Raw genomic sequence first — 16,302 nt, forward strand, 5'->3', positions numbered from 1 at the left:
GTAGTGTAGGTCTCTTGCCCAAGCAGGAGGTTGGACTAGAAGACCTCCAAGGTCCCCTCCAACTCTGTTGTTGTTGTTATTTTGCACTCCCCCACTTTTCACCAACCTTAGCTCAGAATTAGTGAGCGGGAGGGGTGGGGGAGGCATTGTGTAGAGAAGAATGAACTCATTGAAGCTTTTCTTCCACAGTTGCTCTTCAGAAGCAAGGACACCTTTATCAAACCCAATGATACAGTGAGCGTCCAGCATGATGCCGGGCCTGGTGCTTTGCTCCTTTGCCATCCCAGCCAAAAGCCGCTCACCCAGATGAGCTATTTCACCCTCGGCTCTTCGGATTGGGACCCAGGCTGGCCAGCCCACCCCACTCCCCGAGCCTGGCGGAACGATTCCAGGTGCCCTTTCAGGATCTTGGCTGCTACCGAAGAGACTGTCCCGCTCCTACCCAAAAACCACTCCAGCGTCCACCGCCCTGGCCTTTACGCGGTGCAGGCCACTGTGCACAACGGCATCTTCAGGAGGAACTTCTCCTGCGACTTCTGGGCTCTTTCCGCCATCTCCGGCCTCCGTGTTATCTACCCTCCAGAAAAAAATGGCAAGGTCTACGTGGAAAGCAACAGCACGTGGCTGGTGGTGAAAATCCTTTCCGGGATGAACGCGACCTCCGGCAGGCTGGGGAGCAACCAGAGCTTCCCTTTTGGACGGAGTTGCCCCCCGGCGGTCACCCCACTGGTGGCAGAGTGCGCAAGAGAGAGCAATGACAGCTGGTTCTCTGTAATCCTGCTGGAGGGCATTGGGCACAACCTGAGCACCGTTGTGCTGTGGGCCAGGAACGCCGTGAGCTCTCAGAACATCACCGTCAGGGTGAAAGCAGAGGACGCCATCCGAGGACTGCGTGTGACCCCAGATCCACAGACAAGAGTCGTGCAGTACCAGCATGTGGTGAGTGTGACCACCAAGGGACACAGTAGCTGTTAGTATACTGTATGTAAATATGTTGGGTGTTGCAATATAGAGGCTAACATTGTAAGTTTTAAGACTGTACCTTTTAAGAGTCATTTGCTGGTTGGCCATAAGAGGGAGCCAACGATGTTCCTCTTGGGGGAGTTTATACTAGAGAGATTTATATTTGCTGTGTGTACACTTGCTCTGTGCGATAACCTGGTTTGTAAACCATTATTAGGATTATATGCGTATATATTGGACTGTGTAACTACTATTGTTTTTTTGCCTCTCTGTATATAATAATAATAATAATAATAATAATAATAATAATAATAATAATAATAATAGTAATAGTAATAGTAATAATAATTTATTAGATTTGTATGCCGCCCCTCTCCAAAGACTCGGGGCGGCTCACAACAATAATATTGTTCTATTTTGTACTAAGTCTTATTCATTGACTGACTAACCCTCATTGCTACATTAACTCTACTTAAAGTTTGTTGAAGGTTTATATATTACCTAGACATTCTAACAGTAGCCATCACTTTTGTAGCTTAATAATCTTTTTCCCCCAAGACATTTTTTTTAAAATGGATCAAATTTTCTGGGTTACGGATTGAGCGCAAGGTGAGATATCAACATGTTTTCTTAGCTTTCCTTCCTTCCCGGGTCTTCGCAGGCCACGTCATTGTGTCTGAAATAAAGGAGCAACTTGCAAAAGGCATGCAAGGAGAATACAGGTAGCTTAAGGCAGATGATGTTAGTTACCTGGATGGTAACAAAATGTATTTTACGACCAGCTTCAGAAAACCACAGGTGTGACTGTAGCAATAACAATAGTACTGGCGCTGAGACTTTTATACCACTTCATAGTGCTTTTACAGCCCACTCTAAGCAGTTTACGGAGTCACCTTCCTGCCCCCAATAATCTGGGTCCCCATTTTATTGAGAGAGAGAGAGAGAGAGAGAGAGAGACAGGGAGGGAGGGAGGGAGGGAGATAAATAGCAATACCACTTTGAAGTTCTTTACAGCTCTCTCTAAGCAATTTACAGCCTTTTGCTCCTAATCATCTGGGTCCCATTAGACTGACCTCAGAAGGATGGGAGGCGAAATCAACCTTGAGGCGGCCAGGATCGAACTGCTGGCAGCCATCAGTGAGTTAGCCTGCAATACTGCATTCTAACCACTACGCCACCATGGCTCCTAGCCCAGTCTTGGAGATCCACAGGAAGCTGAACGTCACAGTTTAAGCCTGTTGGTTCCTTTTCAAGACAAAACAAAAAACAAAAACAACCCCAGACCTGATTGACAGGCCTCAGCCCCCAGCCCTTCAAAGGCCTACTGTCAGCCTCCATGCTGCCCGCTTGTTTTGGCAGCCATAGAAGGGGGGGGAGGGGAGGTTTGGTATTTGGGAGGAGGGGGGAACAGTGCTGGAGATGTGTCCCGATTGGCCTAGGGAGGAAAGGCCTCATCATTACTCCCTGGCTACATGGACATGTTTATTAGGGTGTCCAGCTGTTCTGGTCCCAGCTGCTGGAATACACAGATCTTCACAAGGCTTCGATATTCCAAACATTAAATGCTTTATTTTTCTCTTCAGCAGTTCAAAATACACACACACACACACACACACACACAGGTGCTTCTTCACATGCCAAACAAACCGTCAGGCAGAGTGTGGGAGACGTTTTCTCACAGCAAAGTTGAGAGCTTTACACCCCCCATAAATTTCCCATTCAAATTAACAACAAGGCAGATGATACAGGGGGTGGACAAAAAAATGGAAATACCTTGCAGCTCTTCCGTGGAATCCAGATTTGTGAAGCTCCTTTCAAACAGTTTTTGTGGCAACTGGGTTCTGTACGTGTCTATTGAGCTCTGCAGTGATTTTAGGAGCTGCAGTCTTGCGATCTGCTCTAACAATTCGCTTTAGAGTCCGACGGTCTCTCTCAGACAACTTCGACTTTCGACCAGACCTGTGCTTGGCTGAGGACGTTTTCCCTTCTCTTTCAAAAGCAGTCATTACTTTTGAGACATCACCTCTTGAAACGCTAAACATTTGGGCACTTTCTGTTACACTAACGCCTGCCATTCGAGCACCAACAATTTGGCCTCTTTGAAAGTCTGAGAGGTCTGCCATTTCTAGAAGGTTATAACCAATTTCCTTAAATTTTTGTAAAAAAAAAAAAGGTAGTTTAAAAAAACAACATTAAAATATGTCAAGTTTTTATTGATTTGAACATGTTCAAACATTATGATGCCAAAAAGTCAAGTGTTTCCATTTTTCTGTCCACCCCCTGTATAAATTCCACTTAAGCAGACAGTTTACCAGCAATCTGAAACTAACAGCGGATCTACTTCTGTCTCATTTACAGGGTCTTGCATGGTGTATTTCTAATCTTTCTCTTCAGGAGACTAAATAAAACATGCCACGATTCATTGGCAAATTGTTCGCATACGAAACTTTCCTTTTCTGGTGTAGCTGGAAAGGACATGTCCAAAAACATAGATCTAATAACTACAGAATTCAAAACCTTTTACCTTGGACTTCTTCCATGCGTTTTGCTAATCTTCTGCATTTTGGGTTCATCCATTCATTGTTTGATAAATCACTGTCTGACAAGGAGCTACTTTCCAGAGTAACATCAGCTCCCCGGAACTGTCCTGAATCACTATCTCTTTCGCTCTCGTCTCCTCTGTCATCTATTAGCCTCTGTAATCCAGGATAAACTAAGATCTCTATTTCTTCGTCTTCAGAATCTGACATTTCCTGAGGCTGACAAAGATCACTCATAACACCAGCAAACAGGAAAAACAGGGAAATTAGTCACAATTCAAAATGTTGGTAATGACCTATAAAGCCCTACGTGGCATTGGACCAGAATATCTTTGGGACCGCCTTCTGCCACACGAATCCCAGCAGCCGATTAGGTCCCACAGAGTTGGCCTTCTCCAGGTCCCATCGACTAAACAATGCCGTCTGGCAGGCCCCAGGGGAAGAGCCTTCTCTGTGGCGGCCCCAGCACTCTGGAATCAACTCCCCCCAGAGATTAGGACTGCCCCCACCTTCCTTGCCTTTCGAAAGCTCCTAAAGGCCCAACTTTGTCGCCAGGCATGGGGAAATTGATATACCCCTAGCTACTATGGTTTTATGCATGGTCTGTTAGGTTGTGGGATTGTTTTTCTTTTTTATAATAAGGGTTTTAAATTGTTTTTTAACATTAGATTTGTACATGTTATATTGTTGTTGTGAGCCGCTCCGAGGCCTCGGAGAGGGGCGGCATACAAATCTAATAAATTATTATTATTAAATTATTATTATTATTATCAGGGAAATTGGCGGTTTGGGAAATATCTGGGAATGATCAAGGAATTCATGAAAAAACGGAATAAATCAGGAGAAAAAAACCAATCTGTATTCGCTTGGGACCGCTTGCAAGTGCTTTCGCACAGGGGTCCCCAGACCCGTCCCCCGGCCCGTTAGTGGGCCGCAGTCATTTGGAACTGGGCTGCACAAGCAGCAGGCATGTGAGCTGACGCACGCAATTCCATTTGCCTGCTACTCGTACGAATGGAGCTTTATGTATGAACATGGGTGGCCGCCACTTGGGCAAATGGAGCTGCATGCATGCGCTCTTACATGGAGTTATTTCTTCTACACAGACACACACAAACATATGGTTCTTATCTAAAAAAGTTCGTATGTAGAGGCGTTTGTAGGTAGAGGTACCACTGTACATAGATTCTAAAGAGATAAATAACTGCTTCTGTGCTGTTTTAACCCTGCGCTTCATTCATGTATGCTTGGCTTCGAATAAAGAGTGGGATTTTATCGCAAAATAAGTGATTTCTGAGATTAGGATTTGGTTTGGAGGCCTGTGCCCAGCACAATGGTTAGCATGAATGGACAATGGCTACTCCTTCTGAAATTGCTGTTTATCCCCCTCCACTGCAGAGCTATGCCCCTGTGATGGACGCTGGGTCTGACATCACCTTCAGTTGGAGAGTGGATGACAAGATCTCCTTCACATTCTACAATCACGTCTTCAACGCCTTTTACCAAATTCCGACTGTGTACAAACTCTCAGTAAGTATGGGCCTTCTTTTTTTTTTTTTTAAATTTATTAAGTTTTTACATATAAAAATAGAAAGAAAGAAAAAAAATTAAACAGACAGAACATACAATTAAAAAAGGAAAGAAAAAAACAAGAAAAAAAGACATGTGAACATAGAAACTTGAACAACATAAAAAACTTATTCAGTTTCAGTAATATTCTTTATATGCACATAGATATAATTATTTGCTTATCATGAATTAATATTTTCTTTCACTACATACATGTATTTATTTGTTATATAGAAGAGATAATTTATCAACTGTATTGTTGACTGTCACTATCAAGCGACCTAATATTAAGTATTTGTATCTAGTGCGTGGAATTGTGTGTTTGTTTTCTTTAGTTCTATATTATTGTATTCATTTTGGATATTTCTGAGGAAGGTACGAATTCGTTTTTAGGAGTTTTATGTTTCATCGATTTATGGTGCAGTGTTTCTATATTTTCATTTTATTTCGGTACACAATAATTTTGCTTTTCCTTTAACTAAAAGAAATATAAAAGTACGGGCCCTCTATTGACCCCTCTTTTGGGAACCATGGCCCCAAACTACGGCTTCCTGCTTAAGGTGATTGTGTATCGGTAAATTGTGTGTTTGTCCTTCTGTCCTTCCAAGTGGCAGAAATTATTTTTCTTTTTTAAAACCAAGCTTGATTTGCAGTCTGAGACGTATTGTTATCTTCAGCAGGCAGGGATTCCTCAAGGGATCATTCACCCATGATAGGACTCTTAGAAACATAGTAGATTGACGGCAGAAAAAGACCTCCTGGTCCATCTAGTCTGTCCTTATACTATTTCCTGTATTTTATCTTAGGATGGATGGATGTTTATCCCAGGCATGTTTAAATTCAGTTCCTGTGGATTTACCAACCATGCCTGATGGAAATTTGTTCTAAGCATCTACTACTTTGTTGCACTTGTTGTGAGCCGCCCCGAGTCTTCGGAGAGGGGCGGCATACAAATCCAAATAATAAATAAATAATAAATAAATAAATACTCCTTCAGTAAAATAATATTTTCTCACATTGCTTCTGATCTTTCCTCCAACGAACCTCAGATTGTGTCCCCTTGTTCTTGTGTTCACTTTCCTATTAAAAGCACTTCCCTCCTGAACCTTATTTAACCCTTTCACCTATTTAAATGTTTCGATTGCTGTGGATGCTGTCAAAGTCCCTAGTGAAGACAATGTCCTCAAAAGGGGCTAAGTGCAACCCAGCCATGTGGGGTCACTCACGAACGAGAATCCTAGAAAGAAATCTTGGACACATTGTCTCTCTCTGGGTGAAGTGACATGGTATAGAGTCATGTACCCCTTTTTATTTGGGAACATAAGGAAATGGGGATAATTACACATACATGCCAAGTGATACATCCAATAACATAACTTCAAACGTATCTTTTGAGTTCTTCCTTTTCCCATAGATATCAAAAAACTCTTCCTCAGAGCAGATGTTCCTTACACCTAATTTCTCTGAAGCCTTCTGCCTATCTCAACTTAATCTTCCTTAATCACCCTTTCGTCCTGTGTATGCTTCAGGCAATGTAAATCTCCCCCTTTGATCCTATAACCCTGTTGTGGAGTGGTGAAAACTTTGTTTATTGTGAGATGTTTATTGAGCCCTTTTGTTTCCCTGTTGTAATTGCCAGGAATGCAAATTAGGCAAGTTTAGTGCCCTCCTGTCCTGGATATAGAATCAGGGTAAGCAGAGTATTTTTATGCTAGAGGTCCAGATATATAAATCCTATTCTAACATTTATGCTATACTGCAACAGATTGTGCCCGCCCCTTCCCTTCTGTCCTCCAGACTATACAGATTGAGACACTTCCTTTTTTAATGCTCCCAAGGGTAATGGAATAGGAATAGCTAAGATGAGAGAGGACATAGCTTGCTGGAGAATTCTGGAAATTGAAGTCCACAAGTCTTAAAAGTTACAAGTTTGAAGACCTCTGATCCATAAAATAAAGTTTATCTGTAAATAAATCTATAAAGTTTGAAGACCTCTGATCTATAAAATAAAGTTTATCTGTAGAAACATAGAAACATAGAAGACTGACGGCAGAAAAAGACCTCATGGTCCATCTAGTCTGCCCTTATACTATTTCCTGTATTTTATCTTACAATGGATATATGTTTATCCCAGGCATGTTTCAATTCAGTTACTGTGGATTTACCAACCACGTCTGCTGGAAGTTTGTTCCAAGGATCTACTGCTCTTTCAGTAAAATAATAAATAAATAAATAAATGTAAATAAATCTATAAAGTTTGAAAACCTCTGATCTATAAAATAAAGTTTATCTGTAAATAAATCTATAAAGTTTGAAGACCTGTGATCTGTAAAATCACCCCCGTGACCTGGAGGGAAAAAGAACGTCGAAAATTGTGAAAACGTCAACATGCTCCAGTTGTGTATTGGGAGGATGAAGTATCAAAGCAGTTTGTGGTCTCTCCAGCTTACAGCCTCAAACAACGTCAACAACATGACCGTCTGCTACAACGTCACTGTGGAGGTGAGGAACAGGATGAAGGACCTGAAGGTCTCAGAGATCTCGACCCACATCCCTCAGAACACCAGCGTGGAACTGTCGGCAACTGTGACCGTGGATTCAGCTGTTGGGGCTAAATTCCTGTGAGTTTTTCCATTGACCCAGCGAACCAAGAGCGGGGAGATCAGGGGTGGGATGCTGCCCGTACAGGGGGGTAGCAGTGGGGTAGCAAAAATGGAGCTCCACCCCAGAGCACCCAATTTGCCTGAAAGATGTTGAAAGAAAATGCAGGGCGTCCTCTTTGGGCAGCCTCTGCGTTAACATAGAAACATAGAAGTCTGACGGCAGAAAAAGACCTCATGGTCCATCTAGTCTGCCCTTATACTATTTTCTGTATTTTATCTTAGGATGGATATATGTTTATCCCAGGCATGTTTAAATTCAGTTACTGTGGATTTATCTACCACGTCTGCTGGAAGTTTGTTCCAAGGATCTACTACTCTTTCAGTAAAATAATATTTTCTCATGTTGCTTTTGATCTTTCCCCCAACTAACTTCAGATTGTGTCCCTTTGTTCTTGTGTTCACTTTCCTATTAAAAACACTTCCCTCCTGGACCTTGTTTAACCCTTTAATATATTTAAATGTTTCGATCATGTCCCCCCTTTCTTCCCGAAAGCATTAAAAAACCCCAAAGCTGGCAATTCTGCTACCAACAAAAGTGTCTAAGAAAAGTATCAGGAGATAAGATCTGGAATAAATTCTATGTGATCTGGGTTTTTGCCTCTCCCTCCTTTCCGAATGGCTGCAGTATTCTCTAGAACAGAGGTCTTCATAGCTGGCTGGAGAATTCTGGGAGTTGAAATTCACAAGTCTTAAAGTAGCCAACTTTGGGGACCCCCTGCTCTAGAAAATAAGAATGAATAATGCTTGGAACCTAATGTTTTGCCAGAAACGTTGATTTTGTTCGGTAGTCTGCAAGAAGGAGGGTTAAGACTGTTATGTGGAATGGAGCATTTTGGGATGTTCACTCAGGCTGTGAAAACAATAAAAAACAATTAAAACCCGTAGAAATCGAAAACATTCATATCTTGGCCAGATCCAGATGGTAATTCCTTGCTCAACAGCCCCAGGCCTGTCGGCAAAGCCAGCTTTTCACGGTCTTCCAGAAGGCTAGCAGTGTGAGGTCGGGGCAGATCTCTGGGGGAAGCTGGTTCCAGAGAGCCGGTGCCACCACAGAGAAGGCCCTGCCACGCAGCCCCGACAACCGACACTGTCTAGCTGACAGGACCCGGAGTCCAGTATTTTCTACTTTGCCCCCCTCCCAAAATTACATTGAACTCAAGAGTTAGCAACTGACACGTTGCTCTCCTACTCACCTTCTTATTTTCTGATTCTTCAGGTGGGACTTTGGTGATGGTGACCAAGCCATTTTCAAGTTTCATCCTCCCTATAATGAATCCTTTCTGAGGCCAGATCCCAAGATCCACCAGGTGCGAATTGGGCACAATCTATCCCATGTCTACCAAGACCCAGGTGAGAAATTCTTTGGATATTTGAAATCAAAATCAAATAGGGTCCATACTTCCAGCAGCCTTCGTATCTCTTCAGCAAATTATGATTAAGTAAACCAGAGGTCTTCAAACTTAGCAACATTAAGATGCGTGGACTTCATGCCAGCACAGCTGGCTGGAGAATTCTGGGAGTTGACATCCACGAATCTTAAAGTTGCCAAGTTTGGGGACCCCTAAAGTAAACAATGCACAGATATTTGGGTAGAGGGGTCCAATTCAAAGCAGTGGAAAGAAGGATCAGGCTGAAATCTGCATTGGAGTTAACTTAAAATGCCCTCATAAAGGATTCCCTAAACCAGTGATGGCAAACCTTTTTTTTCTCGGGTGCCAAAAGAGCGTGGGTGCTCACTATCGCACGTGTGAGTGCCCACACCCATAGTTCAATGCCTGGGGAGGGCAAAAACACTCCCCCCCCCAAAAGACCCTTTGGAGGCCGAATTAGCCTGTTTCCCAACTTTGGTGGGCCCAGTAAGCTTATGTTTTGCCCTCCCCAGGCACCAAAGGCTTCCCTGGAGCTGGAGGAGGATAAAAATGCCCTCTGCCACACTCCTGGAGGTGCTCTGGAAGCCAAAATGGCCCTTCCAGTGTCTCTGTGCGAGCCAAAAATCAGCTGACCAGCACACACATGCACATTGGAGCTGAGGGAGGGCAATGGTTCGTGTGCCAACAGATATGGCTCTGGGTGCCACCTGTGGCACCCATGTCATAGGTTCGCCATCACTGCCTTAACCCCTGGGCCGTGGGCCGTTTAGAACTGGGCCCTAGAATTGGCGGGTGAGCACTCGTGTGTTTTCAGCCCCACTTGTGTGCAGAGTGGGCGGTGCGAGTGCGCAAACGCAGCTCCATTTCTGCTTGTGCAAATGGAGCTGATGCACTCGCCCACCACTCATGTGGAACCATCCCTTCTTCCTCCACACCGGTCTACAAAGCTGGAAAGGTTGGAGACCAGCATTGGCTTGCTACCGAACGGTGAGGGGTGCTGTCCTGTAGCAAAAATGGAGCTGTGCATGCAGTTCCAGCTGACTGACGGGCACTTGTGCGTGTTGTGGCAAGATTCAGTTTCTGTGTATGTGCTGGACCAGAATACCTCCGGGACTGCCTTCTGCTGCATGAATCCCAGCGACCAATTAGGTCCCACAGAGTCGGCCTTCTCTGGGTCCCGTCGACTAAACAATGCCGCCTGGCAGGGTCCAGGGGAAGAGCCTTCTCTGTGGCGGCCCCAGCCCTTCGGAACCAACACCCCCAGAGGTCAGGGCTTCCCCCATCCTTGTAAACTCTTGAAAACTCACCCATGTCGCCAGGCATGGGGAAATTAATATACCCCTTAGCTGTTATAATTTATGTATGGTTTGTTTGAGTTGTATGATTATTTTTATAAGGGTTTTAAACTGTTTTTTAACCATTGGATTTGTATATTGTGCATTGTCCTGTTGTGAGCCACAGGACAATACAAATCTAGTAAATTATTATTAATAAAAATGTAAATAAATCCAAAAATGGGGAAACCGAAGAAACAGAAATGTAACTGTAAATATGTTTTCAAGCGTAATGTTCTTGTTGCATATTCTTTTTTGTTTTGTGTTGTCATTGTGTTTCGTTTTTGTCCTTAAAAAGCCAATGAAAATAAAATAAAAACAACTAAGAAATAGAACCATAGATGAATAAATCAAACTAAATTAATTAAATTAATTAAATATTCCAATAGAAACTCAGAGCATCATATAATCTCCGGCGGTAACGGGGGATCTCATTTAATTCATCCTTCCTCCCACCCCTCCAAAAAGAAAAGGCCTGCTGAAACAATCCCGCTTTGACTGCCTTCCTCCAAAGTTGAGACAGGCGAAAACGTGGAGGATGTTATTCCAGGGAAGGGAAGTAGCACTCGGTGCCAATAAGTGAGCGTATTAATTTCTCAGATCACATGAAAATAAAACCAAATGTCTGCTCCAATTTCTGAGCGAAGAAAAAGACCACGAAGAAGAAACAGATGTGCTGTTTTCTTCTCTTTCTGCCCAGATGGACAGTTTCCTTCTCTTTGCATTCATCCATTCAATCTTTTGTCCTTTCCTTACTGCGAGGGACGGTTGCAATTTGATGCGTGGCTCAGAGGCTGGCCGGAGGAGCCTAGGACAACTCGCCAAATGGCTGACCTGTCCCGGCTAACTCACTGTGAGACAAGTTGCGGCGGGACAACTCAATGCGTGATAACTCAAGAAAGGGACAAGCGAATGGAAGCAGGCCTTGTCGTCCTTTAGGTTTTGACCCTTTGCAAGTTAGAAGTCCTTGAGGCTGGGTCACATCAGAGGTGGGTTGCTAAGGTGGAATAGTGATGTGTGCTCGCCCCCGTGGCTCTGAGTGCTAGTGGCATCCAGCGCAATTACTCTACTGCACCTGGGCAGGTAGTGAAATCGCGCATGGACACATGTCGCCCTGCGCGCAGTAGCATAATTGCACTGGACTCGGCTAGCACTCAGCGCCATGGGAGTGAGCAACGTCACCGTTCCACCTTAGCAGCCCACCTCTGGGTCGAATGTCATTCTCTTGAATTATCCGGCGTTGAATTGACCCATGGCGAGTTGGCCATGACAAGTTGTCTTGTTCTGGGCTTCACTGAAGGAATTATGGGTCATCTCAATTTGCCATTCCAGAGGAAAGAATCAATTCCAATCCTACTCCAGACAAGAACATCTGGAGCGAGGGAGTAAAATGGATTTCCTAGGAAGCAGTAGGACCTCCTCCTTTCTATCAGCACAAAGGGCTACTCTGAGTTTTAGGCTGCTGGATCCATGGGTACCAAAGACCCTTTCCTTAGGAATGTAAAGGGAAAGACCGCCGCATCAAGGGGGCTTTGCTGACAGTTTATCAGATTACCTGGCTTCCTGCTCAACGAGGTTGTGTGGTGTGTGTATGTGTGTGTGTACACAACCTTGGCAATCTTAATATTTTCTTTTATGTACTGAGAGCATATGCACCAAAGACAAATTCCTTGTGTGTTCAATCATACTTGGCCAATAAAGAATTCTATCTATCTATAAAAACCTTAAGACCTGTGGATTACCTACTAGAATTCCCTAGTCCAGTGTTTCCCAACCTTGGCAACTTGAAGATATTTGCACTTCAACTCCCAGAATTCCCCAGCCAGCGAATTCTGGGAGTTGAAGTCCAGATATCTTCAAGTTGCCAAGATTGGGAAACACTGGACTAGTCAACCATGCTGGTTGGGGAATCATGTGAGTTGAAGTCCACAAGTTTTAGCTGCCAAGGCTGGACACTGTGTTGTAACTGACTGACGGAAGAGAGGTTGGGTAGTCTGTATTGAGGCCTCGGGCCATCCCATGAAGCCACCGCCTGGTTTTTCTCCTTGAGCACGGCGGACTCTGTGAGTTCAACAGTGTTGATTTTTAATCCTGGATTGGATTTCTGATCTGTTGGGGAAATGAACAATGTTCTGATTCTTTTTTCCCCCTCTCTCTCATTTTCTCCTGCAGGTGAATACATCCTGACTGTTGTAGTCTCCAATGAATCTGAGAACCTGACCTATTCAACCCCTGTCCACATCTATGCTCACTTAGCCGAAGTGACAATTCAGATAGCCTCAGATGTTTTGGTTGTAGGCCATCCTGTCACCTTTGAAGCCCAAGCCATGCCCTCAAGCTTCGGAGTTTCTTATACCTGGAATTTTGGAGATGGTTCAGAAGCCTTCGTGGAGAGCCAGGCCGCCGTAGTCCACACCTACAGTTCCAGGGGGACGTACAAGGTCAGGGTGCAAGCAAACAACACCCTCAGCACTGTTGAGACGTGGCAGAATTACCAGGTCTTTGAAGAGATCAGTGGTTTGTGGGTGTCCTTGAATGAAACCGTAGAGCTTTGCAGCCCGATTGAGATCAGCGCTTCGGTGGAAACAGGAGATAATATCACCTGGATATTTGACATGGGCGATGGGACCATCATGGAGACTCCTGTACCGTCTGTAAAGCATACTTACTCCAAGGAGATGAACTGCACCGTAAACGTAACTGCGGTGAATCCGGTCAATTCTCTGTCCCGAGCTGTGTCCGTCAGGATATTTGTGCTAATGCTGCTCAGGATTGAGCCTTCCCCTTTTATCCGAGAAAACTCTGAAGTACAGTTCACAGCTTACGTTTCCTGTGGCAATCCCCAGAACTACTTTTTTTACTGGACATTTGGCGACGGCTCACCCAACGTCACCAAGTATGGTGATCCAACAGTGATACACAACTACACCCTCAGTGGAACCTACTCCCTGTCTTTGGTCTTTTCCAGCAAGTCCAACAACACAGTACAGTATTATACACAGATTTGTGTGGAGCCAGAGATCACCAACGTGACGCTTTCGGTAAGGCCGCAACTGGTGTGGCTTGGCAACGAGACCAAATTTCAAGTCACAGCCCTGCCGCCTTATCGCTACCGTTATCTTTGGGACTTCGGGACGAACGACTCAGCCAGGTTTGGTGGGACCGAAGTGAGCTATACCTACAAAAGCCCTGGTGAGTATTTGGTCATGGTGACCGTCTCCAACAACGTTTCTTTCAACAACGTCTCAGCATTAGTGGAAGTCCAGGAGCCGGTTGGGGTGGCTAAGATTGAATCCAACAGCTCAAAGGTGTTGGAGCTGAATCAAGTCTATCTCTTCTGGGCCAACGTCACTGGGACCAAAATTAATTATTTGTGGTACTTTGGGGATGGGACTTCACAGCTGGGAAAATTTATCACCCATTCCTACAACAAGACCGATACCCATACCATCAGTTTGACATGCTGGAACGATGTCAGCTTCCACGAGGCCAAGATGAACGTGACCGTGAAGAGGCGCCTGCAGGGCTTAAGCATCAACGCCAGCAGGACAGAGGTGCCTCTGAACGGTTCTGTGAGTTTCACGGCCACCCTGCTGGCGGGCACTGCCATCCGGTACTCGTGGATCTTGTGCGACAGGTGCACTCCCATCCCGGGCCTTTCCACCATTTCCTACACTTTCCGCTCCGTCGGGACGTTCAACGTGATTGTGACGGCCGAGAATGAGATCGGGGGCCTGCAGAGTAGCATCTTCATCTATGTCCTGCAGCAGATAGAAGGGCTGCAGATGACCGGGGGAGAATTCCTGGACGATGTTTACTTCCCCACCAATAAGACGCTGCAGCTGCAAGCCACCGTGAAAGACGGAACGAACATCACCTACAGCTGGACTGTCCTGAAGGATAGTCACCCCGTGCAGGTGGCTAGCGGGAAGGCTTTCTCCTTAGTCATTCCGGAAGCAGGCACCTTTGTGGTCCATCTGAAAGCCACCAACATGCTGGGAAGCTCGGCCGTCAACAAGACGGTGGAGTTCATTGAGGAAGTCGGCGCCTTAAAGCCAACCGCCACTCCCAATCCCGCTGCGGTCAACGTGTCTGTTAACATCAACGCTGGTGCGTCTGCCGGAAGTGGACTGCTGTACACTTGGCTCTTTGAAGATGGCTTTTCCCTCTGCACAGCCTCCGGTACCATCGCGCACACTTTCCCCACCCCAGGCGCCCAAATCGTTGCCGTGGTGGCAGGGAACGAGTTTGGTTCTGCCAATGCATCCCTTGTGGTACGCGTGCAGGAACCAATAGAGGGCCCAGGAATTAGGATTGTGAGGCCGAACAGCAGTTCTGTAGAATCGGGCACCGTGGTGAACTTGGCTGGGGAGCTTGAAAGGGGATCTGACGTACTTTGGACGTGGAAGATGCAGGAGAAAACCATCTCGGGCCAAAGGGTGGCTCTGAATTTTCCCGTGGCAGGGATTTTCCCCGTCTGCTTGAACGCTTCTAATGACGTCAGCTGGGCCGTCGCTTGCCTCAATCTGACGGTGCAAGATGCAATCGAGGGTCTGAAGCTCAGCGTAAGCAAGGACATCCTGCAGCCAGGAGAACTGGTCACCTTCGAGGTTGACGTATCTTCTGGTTCCTCCGTCAGCTATAGCATCACCATCGGGGACAACCACTCCGAGATCCTCACTACTTCCAACTTCACCTACCAGTTCAGCCAGGTTGGAGAGTACTCAGTGAGAGTAACGGCGGAGAATCAAGTAAGCGTGGCTTACGTGGAGCACCTTATCGTAGTGCTGGAGGCCGTGCGTGGCCTCCAGATCGCCGATTGCTGCGAACGAGGAATGCCTGCTGCGGTGGAGAAAGAGTTCGCAGCTCGGATTGAGAGCGGCTCAAATGTGTCTTACGTCTGGCACTTCAACTTAGTCAATGAGCAGCAGCGTTTCCAGGTTGACTTAGAGGGACAAAGCGTCTCTTACACCCCAGAAGCAGCGGGGCAGTTGGACATCCACCTGCGCGTTTTCAACCGCCTGAGCAGCCTGAACGTCACCGTGGTCATCCAAGTCCAAGATTTTATCCTCCACCTTTCCATCCAGTCCGTTGATGCCTTTGTCGACCGCCCCACTTCCTTCGAAGCCTCCGTCCTGCCCTCGGCCAGAGAAGTCCTCTTCTGGTGGCATTTTGGGGACGGCTCCCCGGCCGTGCAAACAAGCTTGCCGTCTGTCGGCCATGTATACCTGAGGCCCGGCGATTATGCGGTGGGCCTGAATGCCTCCAACCTCATCAGCTTCTCCATTGCCCACTACACGGTCACGGTCCGGGTCCTGGAGTGCGAGGAACCAGAAGCAGAGCTTGCTTTACCTGCTCAGGTGTTTATGAAAAGATCCCAGAAGAATTACCTGGAGGCCCAGATTGACTTGCGAGGTTGCACCAGGTACCAGACAGCCTACCTCTGGGAGACCTACAAGGCCCCGAGCTGCCTGCACCTGGAGGCTTTTGCCAAAGTCCAGTTGGTCAGCGTGGATGTGAGCCGGCCGCAGTTGGTCATCCCCAAGCTTACCTTGGACCTCGGCAACTACTGCTTCAAATTCTTGGTCTCTTTTGGCGATACTCCTCTGTCCAAAAGCATTTTCGCCAACGTGACAGTGTTGCCCAATAAACTGGTGCCCATCATTGATGGAGGATCGTACCGTGTCTGGTCCAGCACCCGGGACTTGATCTTGGATGGCGAGAAATCCTATGACCCTAACTGGGAAGACTGGGAACAGACGCCGTTGAATTATCGTTGGACATGCGTCTCCTCTTCCAAAGTAAGTGAACCTGGTTGTTGTCCCCTGAGTTGAATTCTAGATTTAGTTGGGGAGCACGTTCC

At 46.0% G+C, this 16,302-nt stretch overlaps 1 protein-coding gene across 1 annotated transcript in view; it reads left to right on the plus strand.

Moving 5' to 3' along the window:
* PKD1 (polycystin 1, transient receptor potential channel interacting) overlaps positions 1-16,302 on the plus strand; it is a 125,551-nt gene that overhangs the window by 25,382 nt on the left and 83,867 nt on the right. The window contains 5 exon segments of the mRNA XM_070760895.1: positions 190-939; positions 4,902-5,033; positions 7,518-7,693; positions 8,952-9,085; positions 12,612-16,240. Of these exon segments, the coding sequence (XP_070616996.1) occupies positions 190-939; positions 4,902-5,033; positions 7,518-7,693; positions 8,952-9,085; positions 12,612-16,240 (4,821 nt within the window).

The sequence above is a fragment of the Erythrolamprus reginae genome, chromosome 9 (genome assembly GCF_031021105.1).
Source record: "Erythrolamprus reginae isolate rEryReg1 chromosome 9, rEryReg1.hap1, whole genome shotgun sequence".
In the NCBI taxonomy this organism is placed as follows: Eukaryota; Metazoa; Chordata; class Lepidosauria; order Squamata; family Dipsadidae; genus Erythrolamprus; species Erythrolamprus reginae.